The 22,921-nt window shown below is 40.2% G+C and overlaps 1 protein-coding gene across 2 annotated transcripts in view; it reads right to left on the minus strand.

Moving 5' to 3' along the window:
• The window catches only part of C4H1orf87 (chromosome 4 C1orf87 homolog), a 73,967-nt gene that overhangs the window by 28,357 nt on the left and 22,689 nt on the right, over positions 1-22,921 (minus strand). For both annotated transcript variants that reach the window (XM_058538167.1, XM_058538166.1), the window contains 5 exons: positions 14,561-14,701; positions 13,657-13,914; positions 11,786-11,907; positions 7,482-7,671; positions 274-371 (listed from right to left, as the gene is read on the minus strand). In XM_058538167.1, the coding sequence (XP_058394150.1) occupies positions 274-371; positions 7,482-7,671; positions 11,786-11,907; positions 13,657-13,914; positions 14,561-14,701 (809 nt within the window). The remainder of the gene's footprint in view (positions 1-273; positions 372-7,481; positions 7,672-11,785; positions 11,908-13,656; positions 13,915-14,560; positions 14,702-22,921) is intronic.

The raw sequence follows: 22,921 nt of genomic DNA on the forward strand, positions 1-22,921 counted from the left end.
CATAGCTTTATATATTTTGTCCTATTTTCAGTTGTTTAAGGTGGTATGGTAAATCAGATTCTTGATAGTCTACAATGGCTGGAAGTGGAAGTTTACTGCTGCTGTTTTTCTACGGCCAAGAGGACCCTTTAGTCTTAACACAAGCAAACATGCCTTAACTCTGTCTTTGAGTGATGAAATTGATTGTTTCACATGTAAAATTTCTAGTCTAAAGACAGATCTCTGTGTTTGGTATCTTAATAGGGGAATATGTGAATAAAAAAATCAACTTACTTTATTTCATCCTCGTAACCCAGATCTTGATGGTTAACCAATGTTTCCAGGAGGCTCAAAGTCAGATATAATCCATGTTTCCCACATATAGCTCTGACCTGCAAATAAGAAAGGATTTGAAGTTTTACCATAATGAAATTAAGATTTGAACTTCCCTCCCATAATTAGAACCTATATGATTTTGACAAACAATTAATACATAGGAGTGCATTGTACTATTAGGATATCATTCAGGACAAGAATATCCAACTGAATGCTTATCAACAGAAAATTTTTAGTTGGCTGACACAGAGGTGTAGTTCGTTACTCAGAAGCCACTGAACTTTGAAATGCTGATCTTACATTTTTGTCAGCCATGGAATAGACGGTCAGGAACTAGAAATTATACACACTTCATTACACAGGTAAGTTGCAAAATATTTTTATACAACTACTTTGATTTATAAAACAAGCTTGTTGTATTAGCAGGATTAATATTACTATCTACATTTTATATATGAGGAAACCAAGACTTAGAGAGATTAAATGACTTCCTCAATGTCATATAGTTAATAAATGTTGTAACATAGTCTAGAAACCAGATGCTCAATAAATATTTGTTGGAGGAATGAATGAAGTGTCATTGCAGTTTCCCAAGCACTTAATATTTTCTGAGTCCAGCCAACAAACCAGTTCAGTTCTCACATTGGTGGGTGGATGATATGCAGATTCGAACATGTCAAATTTCTAGGGGAGTGACAGTATGCATTGTGTGTTTAGCATAATGGTTAAACATATAGACTTGGAATGAAACAGGACTTATTTTGAACATCAAATCTGCTGCCTGTGATCTGTGTGGCCTCAGGAAGTTACTTAACCTTTCTATGCCCAATTACTTCATCTTCTAAGTAAGACTAGTATTTTCTACCTCCCAGGATTCCATGAAGATTATGTGAGAAAATAAGCAGTTAGAATAGTGCCTGGCTCTTAGTAGGTATTTGATTAATATTTGTGGAAATAAAGAATAGAAGGAAGAGAGGAGGAGAGGAAGAAGAAGGGAGAGAGGGGAGGGAGAGAAGAGAGAAGAGGAGTGGAAAGGAGAGAAGAGAGAGAGAGAAAGGAGTGAGGAAGGAAGGAAGGAGGAAGAAAGGAAAGATGGAAGGAAAAGGAAGGAAAGAGAGGGCAAAGAAAGAAGAAAAGAAATGTCTAATTTCATGTTTGGACTAAGCAGTAGCTACTATTATTATTTTGAGAGGAAGTTCAGTATAGTGACTGTAGTAAGCATGGCTTTTTATTCTGATGCTTTGACATCTTGGAGAGACTGCCCCTCCCAGGGCTATCAGATTCCTAGAGATAATGAAGAACTGGCTTGAAGGTGTGCCTTTCATATGCAAACCAACGATCTCCTTTATTGGGGTTCTCACTCCTGGGCCACTATTTCCCTGCCCTAATCACCCCATGGCCAAGTACCAGGCAACTAGGGACAGTGCCTATTCCCCAGAGCCCACTGAGATCATTCAAACTAGCCATTCCTAAACCTGCTCACCCTGTCTCCGCACCACAATGAAGCCTCTTGCCCACACCTCCCCTAATCCCCTCTGCCCCCTGATTGACCCTGGTGCTTCCCTACGTGGCCTATAGGGTGTGCCATGCCCCCTCCTCTTGGGAACTGTGAGTAACAAACTCTTTTTTCAGTGGAAATCATCTGATCTGTCGGTCTGACCACATCTAAATAATAATAAAATCCACATTTTACTTTTTTTTGTGTGTGTGTGAGGAGATCAGCCCTGTGCTAACATCCGCCAATCCTCCTCTTTTTTTGCCAAGGAAGACGGCCCTGGGCTAACATCCGTGCCCATCCTCCTCCACTTTATACGGGACGTCGCCACAGCATGGCTTGCCAAAGCAGTGCGTCGGTGCGCGCCCAGGATCCGAACCAGCGAACCCCAGGCCACCGCAGCGGAGCGCGCGCACCCAACCACTTGCGCCACCGGGCCGGCCCCAATAAAATCCACATTTTAAAACAGTGATTAAAAAGCCCATCTTCATTTGTGTTTATGGGAAAAAACAATAAATTGCATATGTTACTTACTAGATATAGAGGAGTAACATCAGGGAAGCTTAAAAGCGGAAAAAAAGATTGATTTGTAACACAAAAAAAATGAGTAACAGTTTGCCAGAGAATAAGGGATTGGGTAAAATTCAATGCAGAAGAAAAGCATGTGTAAATAATGGGTGAGAAAGAGCTTGGTGCTTTTTAGAAACTGCATGTTCTTTGACATTATCCATTCTACCAGAGCTTTATACCCCTTTCCAGGCTGGACAGTAATTATCTGCTCCTTAGAGCTTCTCTACAAGACAGTGGCTCACTGAGGGCTAGAACTGTGTTTCACCCATTCTTCTGTCACCATTGCCTAGCTCAGTGTTGAAAATAAAGACTCAATAATTATTGAATAAATGAATACACGAATGAGCAAGGATGTAAACGAATGAGTTGAAGACACTGAAAAGTGGAGTGTGTATGGGCAGAGGTTAGCAAGAAATAAATTTAGAGAGCCAGAAATTAGTCACGTTATACCATTTTACTCCATAGATAAGAATTGAATTATCCTCATGGTTAGAGTATATTGACGTATTTTTAAACATCAATATACAGAGGTTATTCTAAAAACAGTTCATTTCCTTCTGGCAGCATCGAGTTTTGCTCTGGGCTAAAATGAACAGCAGATTAGAAATAGTATATCGGGGTTCCTAGAAGCAGATTGATTGATAGCTGCTGAGAACTGACTGCTAACAGTATAGAGGAGCAATAGAAACATCTACCAGAAAATCCTGGCAATTTAGTGTTATTCAGGATTATTGATAAAATCTTCTAAAACATGAATATTCATAATTGTGACACTTGTTCAATAAGAAAATGTTTAGTATATGTAGTTTCTTTCGTTTAATAAGGAAATCTTTTAAATAAAATGTAAATAAAATATCTGTGTTATTTAGAAAATAACATGTGAAATATTCATTTCCCCAAAATGCTCCTTGAAAGAGTGGTACACAGACGCTGTCTCAACTTCCTCCCTTCCCATTCAAGTCTCCATTTGCATTTCACTCCATCACTCTTCTTGAGCTGTGTTTTCTGAGTAGCTAGTAACCTCCACGGTTTCAAATTTAATGAATACTTTTCACTTCTAATTATGGATGGTCTCTTTGCAGCATGCGACATGATCACGCCATCCTTCTATAAATCTCGTCTCTTGGCTTTCTTGACCACTCTCATGTCTCTTTTGATTATTTTTAGTCTCCTTTGTTGGCTTCTTTTTGTCTCCTTCTCCTTAACAATGAGCACCTTCCTCAACTTTCCCTCTCGCTTTCCATTATGTCCTTGGGTAATCCTAACTACTCCCATGGCTTCAGCTCCATACCAAAGACTCTTAAATCATTATTTAGCTTTAATCTCTCAACTCATATCAACATGTTCAAAACTGAGCTAATCATCCCTTCCTCTAACCTTCCAAACTACTCCATTTCTGTTTCCTATCTCAGCAAACAGTACCACTGTCCACCAAGTTGACAAAGCCAGAACCTTGGAAGTCATTTTTGATTCTTCGTAATTCAAGGCCCACATCCAGTTAGTCACCAAGACCTACTTTTCTAGCTCCTTAATATCTCCATCTCTTCTGTTACTGCCCTAGTTTAAAGCCTCATAATTTCTTGCTTGAATTATTGGAACAGCCTTCTGAAGGGTCTCCCTGCCTCTAATTCTCCACTTCTATTAGAGAGTTCTTTTCAAATTTCAAATTTGATCATATCATTCACATATTTAATATCCTTAAATGATTCCTTTGGGCCTTCAGGATAAAGTTCGTGCTCCTTAGACCTTTCATAAACTGGCCCCTACTTTCCATTCTAACATCAACTTGAGCAGTATCCCTACCATCCCCAGCCTCCATACATCCACTATGCTCTCCCTATATGAATGACTTACAGTTCCTTGAATTAGTCATAATCTCTCTCATTCTGGTGCCATTGCACACTGCTCCTTTTACCTAGAACATCTTTCCCATCCCTTCCTCTGCCCCTCCCCCAATTCTTTGCCGAATTCATCTGTCCTCTAAGATGCAATATTTACATCATCTCCTCCAGAGAGTTTTTGGGCTAGACTACATTGATGTTCCTTCTCTGTGTTCAGTTACTGCCGTCACTGCATTTGTCACAGAATTGTGACAACAGGTGTAAACCGTCGCCTTTTCCCTGAGCTCCTGTAGAACTCAGGAACTGGAATCATAACAATGTGTTGCCCTCAGTGCCTTATCACAGTGCCCAGAACACATTGAGTGGTTAATATGTCGAATGCAGGAATAGATTAAACATGCCATATTGCATTGGAAGAAGGGATTGATTGAAGTTAGTAGAAATCATTTTATAGTTTTAGGGCAGAGTATACTGATATAGAAACAACAAAATACAAAAAAGGAGCCTGTCAAACTGCAGAAAAATGTCTTACAGTCCTGGTAACTAGGTAAACTAGCATCATAGTTGGAGTTTTGACACAAGAACAAACTTCACACACGCAAACCCCAGTTCCCTCAGTAATGAGACTCTCTCTTGGTGATAATGAGGAAGTTACATGAAAATGAAGCTAAGAGTAATTAGAAGTAGAACAACCTGTGTTCTAGCTAGACCATCCCGGGAGGAAGGTCTGGGAGTAGTTTGGACGGGGTTCGTCATGTAGAATGGAAAGAGGATGAGAATACAAGAGGTGAAGAATACAGATTGTGTATAAAAAGTTTAAACTGAGGCTGCACACCTGGGAACTTCTTAGGTTCCACAGACCTGTTGAATCTATGCCTGACTTGGGGAATGGTCAGAGTGGTTAATAAATAAATGTATGTGGATCCACATGGCCTTAGGAGTTCTGCCAGAGGCCATCATTGCATCAAAGATGTGCTAGAGGAACAGGATGAGTGAGTCCACAGAATGAGGGTGATAGATATTTGAAATGTTTTTATACTGTTTTTCGAGAGTGGTCAAAATTCCATTGATTTGAGTGACAAGACTCATAGATTATCCTTCAAAACTGCATTTATTTATCTGAGAACCTACAGATGACCTGTGAACCCTCTGAAATGTTGGCTATGAGGAGGTGGTTTTTTTTTTTTTTGCTGCTGGGCACAGGATTTGTAGATTTCATGAGAAACTTAAGGAAGTCTGTGATTCTCTCCCCTGCACGCCAAGGAAATTAAGAACTACTGATCAAAAAAGAAACACCCTTCCAACTCAGACAGTCTTTCCCAGTCCACTCTGAAGCCCTGTGTCCGCGAGCAAGGATGCTGGAGTACAACTGCTGCTGCTTTCCATATCCAATGTCCCTTGAGCCTTAATTTGTCTCACATTCCAGGGAAACAGAATTCTATTTTACATGCCTCCCAGAACTGCAGTATACTTTGAGTGAGTTCCAGATGTGTTAAGAGATGCCAGATGGCTCACGAGAGGCAGACCAGCTTCAAGGAAAATGTGCCCCATTTCCTTGGATATGAAACACGAATTTAAGCTTTCAGAGCCAGCTGTGAGGGGAAGAATGCTCCATGTGGTTGTCACTCGACCCTGGGAAAGAGCCTCCTTCCTTAGGCTGTTTTGAAGTGATAATTTCACCAAACCCTGGTTCCTTCATAAGACGGAAGGGAAACTTATATTTATGGAGCAACTCATAGACAGTGTGCTGAGTGCCTTCATATAATTATCTTGTTTAATCCTTACAATAGACACTGGAGGCAGATATTTGGAACCCAGTTTTCCCAGACGAAAAATCTGAGACTTAAAGAGTTTAAGCAAATTTATTTTGATTTCCAAGTCATTTATGTTCCATTCTACGAGTATCACCTGACAACATGTAAGTTTCATTGATGGTGTTACCTAGTTTCTAATCTAACAAAGATTTGCTGCTTCTTAGTCTATTTCTACTGATCTTCTCGTGAACGTAGTGAAGGCCCTTTCTGATGTGTGGGATCTCCCGCAGTGTTCTCTCTCTCTTTCTAGTGAAACATGCGTGCACATGTAATACTCACAGATACGTGCGCGCGCACACACACACACACTATCCTGAGCTGTGCCTTTGCATGGTTAGCTGATTGTGTAAATGCAAGTATAGAGAAAGCTGCTTCTGTCCTAGAAGAACCCACTGCCAGCATACTGTGTCCTTGCTTCCTTAGTAAACATCACATGTTCTTTCAAATTCTCTGACTCTCTCAATTCTAACCTTTGTTTACCTAGATAAAAGGCATGTTCCAATCTTTCCTACAGGAATCTTTTTTTTTTTTCCCCTGTAATTTCCAATCCCTTCTACTCCTCTGAAATTCTAACTCTTGTATCCTGGACTCAATGGAAACTTCCAGATATCTTCTGCCTGATGGAGTTCTAATTCTGGCTCTCAATTTCCAGTACTCTTCTGTACTTTGAATCCTGGCTTTGCCATTGCCAGCAGTGGCACTTGGGTGATTCAATTGGCCTCTCTGAGACTCAGCTTTTTTCATTTATTAAATGGTTATTATAACATCTACCTAGATTTTGTTGTTATTTGTAAGTGTTAAAAGAGATAACGTAAGTAAAGCATCTAAGGCAGTGCTTGGCACTTAGTAAGAACTCAGTAAAGCTTGGTGGTGACAAGTTGTTGTTAATGGAATTGTAGTAACAGTGGCAATTATTATTTCACCTATATCCAAGGTAGCGTCATGACTGGGGTGTGTTTAGCTAAAGACAACATGTGAGTTAATATGGTTCTGGATTCTCTTCCATGAAACACATCTGCACTGTTAATTAATGCCCCGAAACAGCATGCTAATCTCTATTAGCAATAAATCACACTAGTCCCTAAAACTTGGTGTTCTAAGGAATAGGTTATCACATGCTGCCTCACTGGAAGCTGGTAGAGGGTGTAAGAAATGAACATCTGGCCTTGGAAAAATATTTCTTTTCCAATGTGAAATATTATTTGGGTATTGTCATATTCTCTGTTGTTAACATAAAACATAGCCTAATCTAAGTAATTCCTGGACCAATTCTGCACATTTCGCGATTCCTCTTCTATTTCATTTTTCTCCTCTCTGGCACAGAAAATAAACAATTGTGTAATGTAATCCACAGGCACAGATCATAACTGTGCCTTCTGACTATAGAACCAATGCCCCGAGGTAGCCTTTTGGAGATGAACAAATCTGAATTCTAATTTTGGTTACCTTGTGGAGGGGCAGGTGGCCAGAGAACGAGTGATCTTCTTTGCGAAAACTCAGATTGAGGTTCTCTATGTTGAGTTTGTCATTGGTTGTCCTTAGCATCATCTTCAAGATCTCCAACAGGCTCTTGTTCACTTCTGACTGCGAAGCGGAGTCTTGAGGGGCAGTATTGCTTGACGGGGCAGGGGAAACGCTGTGAAAAGATGATCCACTCAAAGCCACTGCGTGTTTTTATACCACATCTCTTATCCCTGACATGCACTGTGGAACCAGAGAACCCACCCAGCAAGGTCTTCTTAATCTTGGTAACCCAGTCATGGTACTGCACGTGGAGATTTCATAGATAACCTCAAACCTGTTCCATTCTAGCGAGCACTACAGTATCTCCTCCAGGAGGCATCAACCAATTCAACCAGAACACACACCAAGATTTGTAATCCATTCTTTAATGGATTACATTAACTTTAACTTTTTTCCAGGTTGAGAGAAAAAATTAGAAGTGACCACACTAGTTTACTTTACCTGCTTTATCTTATTTTTCTTGAGCCCAGATAATGATTGATGACAACTCAAATTTCTAAACTATCCATTGCCGTAAGCAAAGCAAAGCAGATCCTGTCAGGTCCCTGTAACCGAGAACCTATATAGAAGGAAATCCTGAACCAGGTGAACTTCCTGCATTACCCTTGACTGTACTCCTTGTATCTGGAAAACCCAGAAAAGGCATGAGTGTAAGTATTCACTTACTGTCTAGCATGCAAATGTATGTAACTATTAAGATGGTTTATCTGACTATTGTTACTTTAAATAATAGGTAAAAAACAACAGGATGATAAGTATTATACTCATTTATCTTACGAACTAGTTTGAGATGTTTTCTCATTTAACACTCGGATGCGTGGGTCCTTCCAGGTCCAGCTGAACTATCGTCTCCTAATCTTCACTGTGTCAACTTAAGGGCCACTTTCCTGGAAGGACTTTCTAGGACAGCCCCCAACCTCCACTCACGCAAATCAGTTTCCTTTCAGTGGTGTGCTGGTAAATTTTTAACGACCAGTGCACCAAGACAAGCCCTGATTTGCAGCATTACTAATTCTCCTGGTGTAAATACTCCCACCACGGCCAGTCTCAAGCTACCAATATGATGTCACTGAATGAGGAGGCACCAGGAACTGAGGCTCACAAATGGCTCGTGGAGTTCCAGAACCTTCCTGCTTGATGAACTCTCACAGCTCCTTGTTTTCCTTAATAAGTCTCCCTCAAGATGCGGCTGTGTCTTTATTCTTCAGTTACTGCTTCACGTCTGACTTCCCTGGGAGACTGCTCCTAAGACATAGATGGAGTCTGTTTTGTTACTTACTACTTCTTGGGGGTCTTGTACAGTACTTGGAACTGATTATTTTTATATGTATTTAACTTTTCTTAAAGGTCATATTGTATGTTCTTTTTGCTCTGTGAGGTTTCGCCCAAAACTGTACCATTCTGAACTACTTAATAATAGCTGATATTTTCCAAAAGCTTGGCACAGGAGAGGAAGAGTGGCTATCTGTCCTTGTTCTGGTCACCTGGCGTCTGCACCATCCTCCCCTTATCCTGGGAGTCCCCAGCTTAGGAAGCTGCCTCTCACTCCAGCAGAGGAAAATGCCAGCTGTGCTTTACCAGCCTCTCTCCGCTGCCCAGGCACCTGGCCCAGGCCTTGCCAAGCAGATATATCTGTCCCAGATTTGAATCAGAAGTTTTCCTTTTCCTTCCTCTTTCCTTTTCTTGCAGGGCCAGTTCCTGGGGGTAGGAATTCATGAGGCTCGGCCCGCGGCTCAGTACACGGAGTGCTGGATGGACAGGCGTTATATGGAACTCATTTCCTGCAGCTGGTGGGATTTCCTGCTGCAGGAGTGGATCTCATCTAGTCCAACTTGGGTGATGAGAGCTGCTGCCACTGGTGATGCTGGAAGCTCTTTGCACATTACAGAGCTGCCCCTTAAAGGTTCTACCTGACAGAACACGGGAGGGCATTTTGCTGAGAGCACATTAATTAACCAAGAGACTGGGTTCCTACAGGCTGTCAGTCCTGCACTTCCACAGACACACTGTGAGAAGCAGCACCTTCTCTGATGAGCGCCAACTGATCTTTTTGTGCACCTTTTTTCTAGAGCAGACACCCAGCTGTCCCTGTAAGCGGAGTGATGCAAGCTCTCTGAAGAACTGGAGGTGCCAGTTACACTCGGTATATATTTACTGAGCATCTTTCCTGTGACAGGAGCTATGCTAGAACCATGCCAGACACCGATTTGGCCAGGACAGACACTGTTCCTAACCTCATGTATCAAGTAAGTAATTACAAGTGCAATGACTGTTATGAAGGGAAAGGACCATGGGACCACAGAGCAAAGAGAGCTAACCGAGTCTAGGGGCAGGGAGGCTTCCTGCCTAGGACTCACAAGACCCACACCTGCCAAGAGAGGCCACGTGTTCCAGCGCAGAGTCTACTACTCTCAGGGCCCAGAGCTCATGACCTGAATTATGCGAAGTATGATTGCTGATTATTAAAATGCCTGGGGCTTTATGGCTGTCAGCAGGACAATTGGTCCCAGAGCAATATCTGACTGGCATACCCACGTGGCAGTGTCACTTTCTTTGGACTGTGAGCCTTTGACGGAGAGACTGGGCCTTGCCAACCTCTGAATTCACTGTGCCCAGCAAAGTGTGCCTGGCAAGCATCCAGTAGTAAACGAACGTTTGTTGAATGAAGCATTTCAGTCAAAAAGGACATCCTACAGAAGGAATCAGGGGCCAGCCCGGTGGCGCAGAGGTTAAGTTTGTGCATTCCACTTTGGTGGCCAGGGGTTTGCTGGTTCGGATCCTGGGCACAGACCCACTTACCGCTCATCAAGCCATGCTGAGGTGGTGTCCCACATAGAAGAACTAGAAGGACCTACAACTAGGATATACAACTATGTACCAGGGGCTTTGGGGAGAAAAAAAAAAAAAAACAAGAGGAAGATTGGCAATGGATATTAGCTCAGGGCCAATCTTCCTCACCAAAAAAATAAATAAATAAAATAAAATAAAATTTGATACAATAAAAAAGAAAAAAAAAAAGAAGGACTCAAGTCTAAGCCTTGGCCCAGGGACATTTTTACAGGAAACCCTACTTGTTTCCTGGAGTGAAGTGCTAAACTCCAATGTCATGCCTCCTAACCACCACGTCACATTATTTGTAACTGAAAAGAGTGTCTTCTGCTAGGGTAGTTTAACATAGTAACGGAAACTTGTACAGCACTTACGATGTTCCAGGCACTGTTTTTAAGAACTTTGCATTAACTAACCCAGTCGCTCTTACAAATCTATGAAGTGAGGTGAATCTATTATTGTTCCCACTTTAGAGTTGGAGAATGGAAGCACAGAGAGGGTGAGTGACTAGCCCAGGCTCACAGAGCCACTAAGTGGCAGAGACAGAGACTGAGCCCAGGCTTCCAGCACAGAGGTTCTGCTCCTAACCACTGCATTTCATTATTTTTCTCAGAGAACACAGAGAGTATCCAGTTTATTGTGCCTCATCTCTAATGACATTCCTCACATCCTATTTGGACTTTGAGTCATTTCTCTCCCTTGAGACTATGTGAAGGGCTTACTGATTCCTGTCCCTCAAACCTTTTTTTTTTTTTGTGAGGAAGTTCTGCCCTGAGCTTCCCATGCTAATCCTCCTCTTTTTGCTGAGGAAGACCGGCTCTGAGCTAACATCTATTGCCAATCTTCCTCCTTTTTTTTTTCCCTAAAGCCCCAGTAGATAGTTGTACGTCATAGCTGCACATCCTTCTAGTTGCTGTACGGGGGACGCGGCCTCAGCATGGCTGGAGAAGCGGTGCGTCGGTGCGCGCCTGGAATCCAAACCCGGGCCGCCAGCAGCAGAGCACAGGTACTTAACCGCTAAGCCACGGGGCCGGCCCCCCCAAACCTGATAGTGCCTGTACCCCAGGGGTTCACTGACGGAACGCATTTCTGGAATCACACTTTATGGATGAGCTCTACATCAGGACACACAATGAGAGTTTGCCTTTTCACAAGGCAAAGTCACAAAAAAGGCCAAAACTTGGTGTTAAGCAGCACGTGCAGTTGCTGCAAAACACTTCCTGTGCCTTGTGCATGAGAGAGAGAGAGAGAGAGAGAGAAAGAGAGAGAGAGAGAGAGAACCATAAGCATAAGCCAGGTGCTGATGAAGAACAAAGCGGTTTTGCCCTGCATGAGCTGTGAGGGCGTGGCCATCAAGACCCCTGACAGCTCCAGAAGTCACAGAAAGGAGAGGGTACCTTTGGCTGTGATGGCAACCACCCTGAGTTTTCCCCGGGTTGCTGTTCACAACCCTCTTGCTTTGCTGTGGGTCATCTGAAGCTGCAAGTTTTAAAAACCAGAGTAGTTTTCCATAATTCACCTGAAAATTAAATACAAAACAGAACATCCTCATTTACGTGTAAGGGAAAGAGGCTGCTGAGATAAAATACATTTGGAAAATTTTTAATATTGAAAGTTTTAAAAATAGCTTTAAACATATAGTATCATAATTATTAGTGCTTTTTGCTAAATATTCCTATTATTTTCCCTGTGGACATATGGTAAAATCATACTTCCTGGTTGCCTTGTGGTTGGGTAGGGCCGTGTGACCAGTTCTGGCCAATGAGCTGTGAGCACACGTGGCATGTGCTGCTTCTGGGCTGAGGATTAAGCGCTCTCTTCCTTCCCCTCTGCCATCACGTCCAAAAATACCCTGGAGCAGCTGCTTCGTCAGCCTGAGTTTGGTGCTGGGATAACGACAGGTCAGGGAAGAGCCTTTGGCTACTCATGACGGAAATGTAAGGTAAATGAAAAACAAACTGTTGTTGTTTTAAGCCACGGAGACCTTGCGGTTATTTGTTACTATAGCATAAATTAGCCTCTGTTCTCTCATTTTCTCTCACACATTGCTTATATATTTATTATATATATATAATAAATGCTTATATTTAGATATATTCAGCAGATATATTCAGATTATTTGAGGACAAGGCCTTACTAAGCCAGGTGAAAAATCTCAATGCCTTTTTCTTACACGGGAAAGGACTGAAGGAATGCCGTCCATTTCCACTGCTGGGCTGGGTGACATCCTAGGGAATCTGGTGGACAGATAACTCCAGGGCAGTGGAGGGGTAGCAGTGGGGGAGGGAAGCTGGATAAGGTCCTGATAGAAACTAGGTCTCAGGCCAGAGAATTCGCTCTAACTGAAGATTCATAGAGGTTGTACTAAGAAGTTGACATTGTATTGCTAAACACTTCTCATAAATATACCACTAATTCTGTTTCCGCAGGTTAGAGACGGGCAGGAGAGAGAACTAACATCTGTCTCAGCACCTACTAAATGCTAGCACAGGACCAGGGAGTCTGCACTCGTCTTATTACTAAATCCTGGGACTACCCTTTGAAGTTGATTTTGCCCTTGTTTCCTGTGGACGCATGCTCACTAAGGATCTGCCCACTGCTATCACGTCTTCTTGTTTGAGGATATTTTCCTCTAGCTCCCCAAATTTGGTTACACTTGCACCACGCTTTACATTCACCCACAAGAGTGAGCTTGGCAAGTGCAGTGCTCAGAGATGCCCAGCCTTGTCATCGGGGAACCTTGTCCCTGCCCTAGGTCTACCATTAATTCTCTGGGTGCCCTGAGCAAGTTCCTGGACCCCTCTGTGTCTCAGTTTCCTAATCCGTAAATGGTGGTGGTGAGCTATACTTCAAACGTACCTCCCACCTCTAACTCTCCAAGAACTGTCGTGACACATGAGAAATCGTAGTCAAGTTCTCAGTTCTTTTCTCCGAGTCTACAGACTGATCAGCCTGTAAAAGGACTCAGGTGGGCCCACTGTCTCATATCTGTAACTATCTCAATAGTGTTGAGAGCAGACAATGGAAGTTGGGACAGGAAAGCCATTTAAAGAAATTAAACAGGGCTAAAAGACCTAAACCTATTTTCTATTCTGGTCTATTCTGACTGGAAATTTCTACATATGAATATTAATAAGGTTTTTCTCTCAGGGGCCAATAGTAAAGGTTACTTTCAAGGAAGAAACTAACCTTTTAATTCTATTACTCTGGTGGATACAAGTAAAATAAACAAAAGGAAGCCACACTTAAAAGAGAAAGATGGCCATACCATTTCAGGAGAGCCCCTCCTGGAACATCTCTGGCAAAGGATCTTGATGGTTGGTAACTGTAGAGGGACTTCATGCCTCAAGAAGAGTCGGCTCAGCTGAGATTGAAGAAGAAATCCTGAAGAGGTAGGATCCAGGATCTTCAGCTCTTTCTGAAGCTTCTCTAATAAGCTGAGACTCAGAGGCCGTGACTTGAGCTCACTTCTGACCAGGGCAAGAAGTGTCTTCTCCTGTTGTTCCACCTGGCCTTTGGTCAATATCTTGACACAGCAATAAAAAAAAATGAACACGGCTCTAAAATAAGATGGCTGATGCTGAGGCAAGGAAGCAGAAGCCTAGCGGGGCTAGAATCAGAGCATCCACTTTCAGGCCTAGGCTGGGACAGGACGGGTTGGTGACACCTGAGGGTAAGTACTCAATCTGGGTGTGTTCATTAGTTTACAACAAATGCCTCAGGACCTTTTTCTTCAGGAGAAGAAAGGAAGCAAAGTATTTCAGAGTACATACTGTGTTAGAAGGCTCCTTATCAGTGTCTTCTACAAAATAACTATTTGATTATATAAGAATTTAGAATAACGAATCTTAGAGACCCATTGGATCTGGAAGTTCAGTGCTGGGTAGTGCAGGTCAAGGACGACGCCCTGATCCTGAGCTAACTGGGTGTGTGGTGGCCCTTCCTGAGCTTAGGGACACTTGAAAAGGAGAAAGGTGGGAGGAAGAAGAGGAGTTCAATGTTTGCCTGTGCACTTCCCAGGGAAGCATCCTGGAAAGCTGACTGGACATATGGAGTCTGATGTCCATCAGTCCATCCTCAGACTGTCTTATCATCTGCTCCACAACAAAATATTGCAGTCAACAAATAACACCCCTTCATCCACAATAGAAAACAACTCTTAATATACACACCTCAGGTTGGTCAGAGCTGCCCTTTGCCACCTGTTTCAAGGACCAGTCTCTAAGGTTTCTCCTGGGGAGGCCATGGATATAGGACAGGGACTGGTCTCCAGTTGGTACAGAGCTGCAATGGACATTTGTCTGGTTGGGAATCTTAAAGAACAAAGACAAACAGTAGTAAGAGGTAGAAGCAGGGAGGGGAAGAGAACAAGGAAAGCAGGGAGAACATGAGTGAGCCCTGCAATTTCTTAAAAAACATTCCCAGTTCCAAATGAACTTCAGCCCACAGAATCACTGAGTCATTGAATCCCCTTCTTGTAGAAGTTAAGTAACTTCATTCCTTCATTTAAGGAATATTTATGGCTTGTCTAGTCTGGGCAGGCGCTGCAACAGGCCCTACAGCGAACAAAACAGATTTGACCCCCTGCTCCCACAGAGCCTGGAGATAGTGAGAGGCACAGGAACAGGATGGGGTGGTAAGGGCCACTGTCAGAGCAGTCCACAGGTCCGTCTAACCTGGACTTGGCAGTGCAGGTCTGAAGCAACGAGATTTAAGCCTAGGCTTGGAAGATGAGTTAGATTTGGATTTCAGTAGTCTAACGAGTGGAGACGGACGAGGAAAAGAGAAGGAAGAGTACAGATATAGATAAACTCAAAGCACATGCACGTGAGAGAGAGAGGGGATGCTTTCAGAGCTCAGTGTAAGGCTTGGGAAAGGCAGAGAAGCCTGGAGAGGAAGGCAGGGGAAAGGCCGTGAGGAGTCTTGTTAGTGTCTGTGCTTCATTCTGAGGGTGAGGGGAGCTCGGAAACATTGCAGTAGAGCTATGACTGGGTAAAACCTGCCCAAAATTTACTCCCTAGTAAATTGTGCAGATAAGATTTGAACCCTGCTTTTCACCACTATCCCTAGGATGAGAGATTCCACATTCAGTCCACAGAGCAGTCTCTTTCTGTAAGGTGTTTGGTTAGGTATTTCAGATACATCGTTCTCAGAACAATGTTTCTATGGAAATTACTTATAATATAAAATATTTCCATTTCCAGCCACATGTACATATTTCTCTGCCTCTGAGAGTAGATGCACTTCGCTGTTGCAGTACCTAGAGAAGCACTTGTCAATACTTCATCATCGCCGGGAGCTGAGGTGTGCCACAGCCCCCTTCACTCCCGTCTTCACACCAGAATTTATGGAGTGCCCTTATCTTCAGCGTGACAGACACAGGTGAAAACGGCAAGTATGATTCCTGCCCTCAGAGATCTTTGGGCACAGATATCACAGACTAAATTTTATGGCCTTACCTATAGAAAGAAGAAAATACATTGTACTCCTAGGAATGCTGTAAAGAATGAGTGTATGTATTTTAAATACTTTGTAAATTCTAAAACTATATTATGTATTTGTTTGTTATTTTTTGTGTATGTCTCTCCAATAGAGTGTGAGCTTTATGTGGGCCAGGACTGTCTTGATCCTGCTGACTCCCAGCATTAAGAACAGTGCCAAATCTGAAGAACAAATAGAGAAACAGTGTCAGAATGGTGACGATGTCTTGTTCAGGCAAGGGAATGCCAGGCTTTAGATTTCTCCTTTCGCTGCTATAAATCATTCTGGGCTGTTGTTTTTCTTTTTTTTGTTTTTATTTTTTGTGTGTGTGAGGAAGATCAGCCCTGAGCTAACATCTGTTGCCAATCCTCCTCTTTTTTTTTCTCCTGAGGAAGATTGGTCCTGGGCTAACATCCGTGCCCATCTTCCTCTACTTTATATGGGATGCTGCCACAGTGTGGCTTGACAAGCGGTGTGTCAGTGTGCTCCTGGGATCCGAACCTGTGAACCCCCGGGGCAAGAAGCAGATCGCGCACACTTAACCGCTGCACCACCGGGCCAGCCCCTGGGCTATTGTTTTTCAAAAGCAAAAGTGTCAAAGAAGATAAAATGGGAAGTTTTGATCAAGAATCATGATGTTTCTGGGGCTGGCCCTGTGGCATAGTGGTTAAATTCATGCACTCTGCTTCAGTGGCCTGGGGATCTTGGGTTCAGATCGCAGGCATGGACCTACACACCACTCATCAAGCCATGCTGTGATGGCATCCCACATACAAAAAATAGAGGAAGATTGGCACAGATGTTAGCTCAGGGCCAATCTTCCCCACCAGAAAAAAAAAAAAATCCCCGTTTTTCTGACTTCAGGAGTTGCCAGAGTACCTATGAAGTCTCTGATACCACGGGTTTCTCTCATTCACTTCATTATGAATCACAAAGTACTGCTTGGGGATGACACATAGCCTGAAATGACCACGAGCAATGCTAGTTTTGTGATATTTACCTAAAAGAATTGGTACAAATAAAGCACAGAAATTTAACTCAGATTGAGTAACTCTTCTTGGGGTGTTGGAACTTACAATATTGGAAGTGTAAGCAAGTCTTTTTTAAAGATGGCTTATAAAAAACTATTTTAACGTTGTTATATTATGGAAGTCATGAACACTCTCCTGCAAGACAAGTGAACCCAACAAACTGTCTTAATATTGTGCAATGCATAGCTGTGGCCTGGGAGAAAATTTGCAGAGACAGCACCAAATGCAGATTTGAAAAGTTCCATTTCTTAACCAACTTAGACCAAGGTCTTGATGTGTTCTAGAAAGCTGTTAAATGGCTCAAAAACAGACACTAGTGATAACGAATACGACCACGAGAACAATGCATGTGAAAAGTTTGATAGGACTTTTTAAGAAATGTAGAATTGAAAAGAAGTCATACTCTCAAATTAATATATATAAAATGTGATTTCAATATATGCTTTAAACAAATACAATAAATATTAGAATTAATCATTTGAATATTTTATTTACATGTGTAAAAATTTATATTTTATTTAAAATTTAACTTTTAGTTATGGAAAACCTCCAACATAGGTGCACGTAGAAGACTAGTATAATGAAACTCCATATACTCCTCACTGAGCTTCTGTTATCGGCCGACATTCCTGTTTTATTTACGCTCACGTCACCCACCACCAGAGTGAAGTGAGCTCCTGACACTGTACTATTTCACCCACATTTTTTCAGCATTTTTCTATAAAGCAGTGGTTTTCAAAGTGTGGTCTTGGGCCAGAAGCTTCACCATCACCTGGAAACTTTTTAAAAACGGGAATTCTCCAGACCCACCCCAGACACACTGAATGAGAATTTCTGGGGTGGGGCCCAGAAATCAGTGTTTTAATAAGCCCTCCAGCACTTCTGATGCACATTGAAGTTTGAGAACCACTGCCCTACGGACAAGGACTCTTTTTAAACATAATCACAATAACTGTCACACGTAAAAAATTCCTTATTATTAACAGTAATTCTTTAATATCATCAAATATCCAGGCAGTGTTCAAAATCTCCCAATTATCTAATAAATCTTATTTTTATAGTTTATTCAAAAAAAGAACCAAATAAGATCCATATATTGCAATTGGTGGATCTTTCTCACATCTTTTAACATTTCCAGTTCTTCCCACCCCCTTTCTTTTTGCAGTTTTTCCCCTCACAATTTATTTGTTGAAGAAGCTGTGTTGTCTGTCCTACAGTTCTCCACAGTCTGGATGTTGTTGCTCGCATCCCTACGCTGTTTAACAAACTTGCCACATATTTCCTGTAAAATAGTAGTTAGATCTAGAATTTTGATCATGTTCAACTTCAATTGATTTTGACAAGATTTTTTTCATCAGTGGTGCCTTTTTCCGTGGAAACAACTGCTATTAGGTTTTCTTTCTTTTTAAGCACTGATACTCGTTGCTTTAGTCCATTTCTTTTTCACTAGGGTTTTGGAAAATGGTGATATTCTTATCTTATCATGACTTCTTACTTATTAACAGGAATACTTCTCTAGAGAGAAACTGGCCCCCATCAACTGTTATCTAAGATACAGCTTGTGTAGAAGGTAGACTGAATAAATGCTGGATCCCTTTATTCACCAGTTTAAAAATAGCTTGTTTCCTAACATTCTTCTGAGATGACCAGTGGGTTTTTGTTTTTTTAAAGAATTACTATAAATTTACAGATTTCAATATATTTAATGCTTTTAAATCTATTACAGTTATTATTTTTATTGATACCCCAAATATCCCACTTGCGACTAGTGGGAGGCTTAATTTTTTTTTTTTTTTTTTAGTAGAAGCCATTTTAAATTAGATCCTGAGTCTTTTTTTGACAAGTCTTAGGAAGTCTTTCATGTCTTCATTGCTTTTGGTGTAAGTAGATGCTCCAGGCTTAAAGCTGGAATCAGCCTTTGGAATTTACTGAACACGATGCAGATGCCAGGGTGCTCATTGCTGTGGGGTTGGTCATTGTTTCTATGTTTTTTAAGTGGACAGAGCTAGGAAATATATATTTTAAAAAAGAATTCATACAGATATTTCCGATTGAAATGTAGGACTATAAGATTTTTATATAATTTCATCAATATTATATTTCATTTCTCCTACACCAGAAATCCCAAATCTAAAAGCCACCAAGATAATGACTCATTTGCTTTATCCCACAATACACATATAGCATAACAATATCAACATATTGGTTACTGAAAATATTTAAAGGTATTTCTTCAAAAAATATTTTCCTTAGAGTATATATCCCACTAGAGACATACAGTGAAGTCATTATGTTTTAAAGTCATTTACAATAGTCCACTCTCTTTGGTTTCACTGCCAGTTAACACATAGGTTCACGTGGTAGCTAGTCTCTAAGGTGGGCCCAGTGAGGGCCCAGTAGGTGGCTCTCCTAGTAGTCATGTTCTTGTGTAGTCCCCTCTCCAGATTTAATTTATTAGGATTTAATACTTTTCTATTCATTAATTATCATCTTTTTTTATTACAGTAACTTTGGTTTATAACATTATATAAATTTCAGGTGTACATCATTATATTTCAATTTCTGTGTGGACCAAATTGTGTTCACCACTCAGAGGCTAATTTACCATCCATCACCACACACAGGTGCCCTTCTACCCCTTTCACCCTCCCCCCTTCCCCTCTGGTAACCACCAATCTAATCTCTGTATCTATGTGTTTGTTGTTGTTGTTGTTGTTTTTAATCTTCCAAATATGAGTGAAATCATACAGTATTTGGCTTTCTCTGTCTGACATATTTTGCTCAGCGTAATACTCTCAAGGTCCATCCGTGTTGTTGTAAATGGCAAGATTTCATCTTTTTTATGGCTGAATAGTATTCCATGGTGTATATATATAACATCTTCTTTATCCATTCCTCCGTCAATGGACATTTAGGTTGTTTCCAAGTCTTGGCTATTGTGAATAATGCTGCAATGAATACAGGGTTGCATATATCTTTTTGAATTAGTGTTTTCATGTTCTTTGGATAAATCCTCAGAAGTAGTATTGCTGGATAATATGGTAGTTCTATTCTTAATTTTTTGAGAAATCTCCATACTGTTTTCCATAGTGGCTGCACAGGTTTGCATTCCCACCAACAGTATATGAGATTCCCTTTTCTCCACATCCTTTCCAAAACTTGTTATTTCTTGTTGTGTTAATAACAGCCATTCTGATGGGCATGAGGTGAGATCTCATTGTAGTTTTGCATTTCTCTAATATTTACTGATGTTGAACATCTTTTCATGTGCCTGTTGGCCATCCATATATCTTCTTCAGAAAAATGTCTATTCAGATCCTCTGCTCATTTTCTAACTGTGTTGTTTTTTTTGCTGTTGAGTTGTATGAGTTCTTTATATATTTTGGATATTAACCCCTTATCAGATATATGATTTGCAAATATTTTCTCCCAATTGTTAGGTTGTCTTTTCATTTTGTTGATGGTTTCCTTTGCTGTGCAGAAACTTTTTAGTCTGATGAAGTCCCATTTATTTATTTTTTCTTTTGTTTCCCTTGCCTGAGGAGACATGATATTCAAAAAGATACTGCTAAGGTGATGTCAAAGAGTGTACTGCCTATGTTTTCTTCTAGGAGTTTTATGGTTTTAGGTCTTAAATTCAAGTCTTTAATCCATTTTGAGTTAATTATTATGTATGGTATACAATTATGGTCTACTTTCATTTTTTTGCATGTGGCTGTCCAGTTTTCCCAACACCATTTATTGAAGAGCGTTTCCTTTCTTCACTGTACGTTCTTGGCTCCTTTGTTGAAAATTAGCTGTCCATAGATGTGTGGGTTTGTTTCTGGGCGCTCAATTATGTTCCATTGATGTGCATGTCTGTTTTTCCGCCAGTACCGTACTGTTTTGATTACTATAGCTTTGTAGTATACTTTGAAATCAGGGAGTGTGATACCTCCAGCTTTGTTCTTTTTTCTCAGAAGTGCTTTGGCTATTTGGGATCTGTTGTTGTTCCATATAAATTTTAGGATTCTTTGTTCTATTTCCATGAAAAAATGTCTTTGGGACTTTGAAAAGGATTGCATTGAATCTATAGACTGCTTTAGGAAGTATGGATATTTTAACTATGTTAATTCTTCCAATCCATGAACATGGAATATCTTTCCATTTCTTTGTGTCTTCTTTAATTTCTTTCAACAATGTTTTATAGTTTTTGGTGTACAGGTCTTTCATATCTTTGGTTAAATTTATTCCTAGGTATTTTAATTTTTGTTGTGATTGTAAATGGGATTGTATTTTTGATTTCTCTTTCTGCTATTTCATTGTTAGTGTATAGAAACTCAACTGATTTTTGTATGTTGATTTTGTACCCTGAAACTTTACTGTATTCACTTACTATTTATAATGGTTTTTTGGTGGATTCTTAAGGTTTTCTATATATAAAATCATATCATCTGCAAACAGCAACAGTTTTACTTCTTCCTTTCCAATTTGGAACCCTTTTATTTCTTTTTCCTGCCTGATTGCTCGGGCTAGGACTTCCAATAATATGTTAAATAAGAGTGGTGAGAGTGAGCATCCTTGTCTTGTTCCTGTTCCTAGAGGGATAGCTTTCAGTTTTTCACCATTGAGAATGATATTAGCCATGGGTTTGTCATATACGGCCTTTATTACATAGAGGTACTTTCTTTCCATACCCATTTAATTCAGAGTTTTTATCATAAATGTATGCTGTATCTTATCAAATGCTTTCTCTGTACTATTGAGATGATCATGTGATTTTTATTCTTCATTTTGCTAATGTGGTATGTCACACTGATTGATTTGTGGATGTTTAACCATCTTTGCATCCTTGGAATAAATCTCACTTGGTCAAACCTTCAGGTGACTGCATTCCTGGACAATATTTGGAATGAAATTTTATGGGAGACCTTGAGTCAGGACCACTCACCTAAGCCACTCCTGGATTCTTGTCCTTCAGAAACAGTGTGAGATAATATATGGTTAAGGATTTAAGTGGTTACATTTTGAGGCAATTTGCTATGCAGCAATAGATAACTAATGCAGACATTTTATTTTGTTTTTGGTTTTTAGGAATTGATTTTTTAACATTTAAATTAGTTTTATATTTATTTAAAATATTTGTGTAATTCCAAAGCTAAATGTACAAAACAAGATTTATTCAGAGATGTGCAGTTTCTATTCTTGATCCCTTCATCATGTTCCCTCTATCCTCAATATGTAACCATTTTTTTAAAGAGTTTTTATTAATTCCTTCATTTTTGAAAACATAAGTGGTAGACAGATGATAGATAGATACCTGGAAGCACAATCTACATACTTTTCTTCACCTGTGTTTATTTAATTAATAATATATCTAATTAGATTACTCTATTTCATGATACATAGTGATATTCATATACATATCTAGTTATATTCTTCATTCCTTTTTATAGTTTTAAAATTTTTATAATACTCCATGTAGAGATGTACCAAAGTTTATTCAACCGGTTCCTTATTGATGGGAATTTAGGTTGTTTATAGTTTTTTGATATAACAAATAATGCTGCAATGAACACCTTCTGCATAAACCTTTAACATTTTTTCCAGTGTACCTTTGGGTAGATTTCTGAAAGTGAGATTTTCACATCAAAAAATAAATGCATATGTAGTTTCCTAATTATTGCTGAATTTCCTCCTATAATGATTGTTTCATTTTAAATTTCCTCTACCTTCCAACAAAGTATGTTGTCAATTTTCTGGACTTTTGCCAATGTAATAAGTGAGAAATTACATCTCAGGATGGTGTTAATTTACATTATTTTTATTAATAGCAAGGCTATATCTTTTGATATGTTTAGAGGCAATTTACATTTATCTTTCTGTGAACTGTCTGTTCATATATTTTGCCCATTTTTATAATAGTTTATTGTCCTTTTTCTTATTTTTAGATAGAAGATTCTATATGTTAGGGATGTATTCCTTTATGATACAAGTTGGAGATTTTTTTCTCCAGTTTATCAGGTATTTATGTTTTTTCTT

The sequence above is a fragment of the Diceros bicornis genome, chromosome 4 (genome assembly GCF_020826845.1).
Source record: "Diceros bicornis minor isolate mBicDic1 chromosome 4, mDicBic1.mat.cur, whole genome shotgun sequence".
In the NCBI taxonomy this organism is placed as follows: Eukaryota; Metazoa; Chordata; class Mammalia; order Perissodactyla; family Rhinocerotidae; genus Diceros; species Diceros bicornis.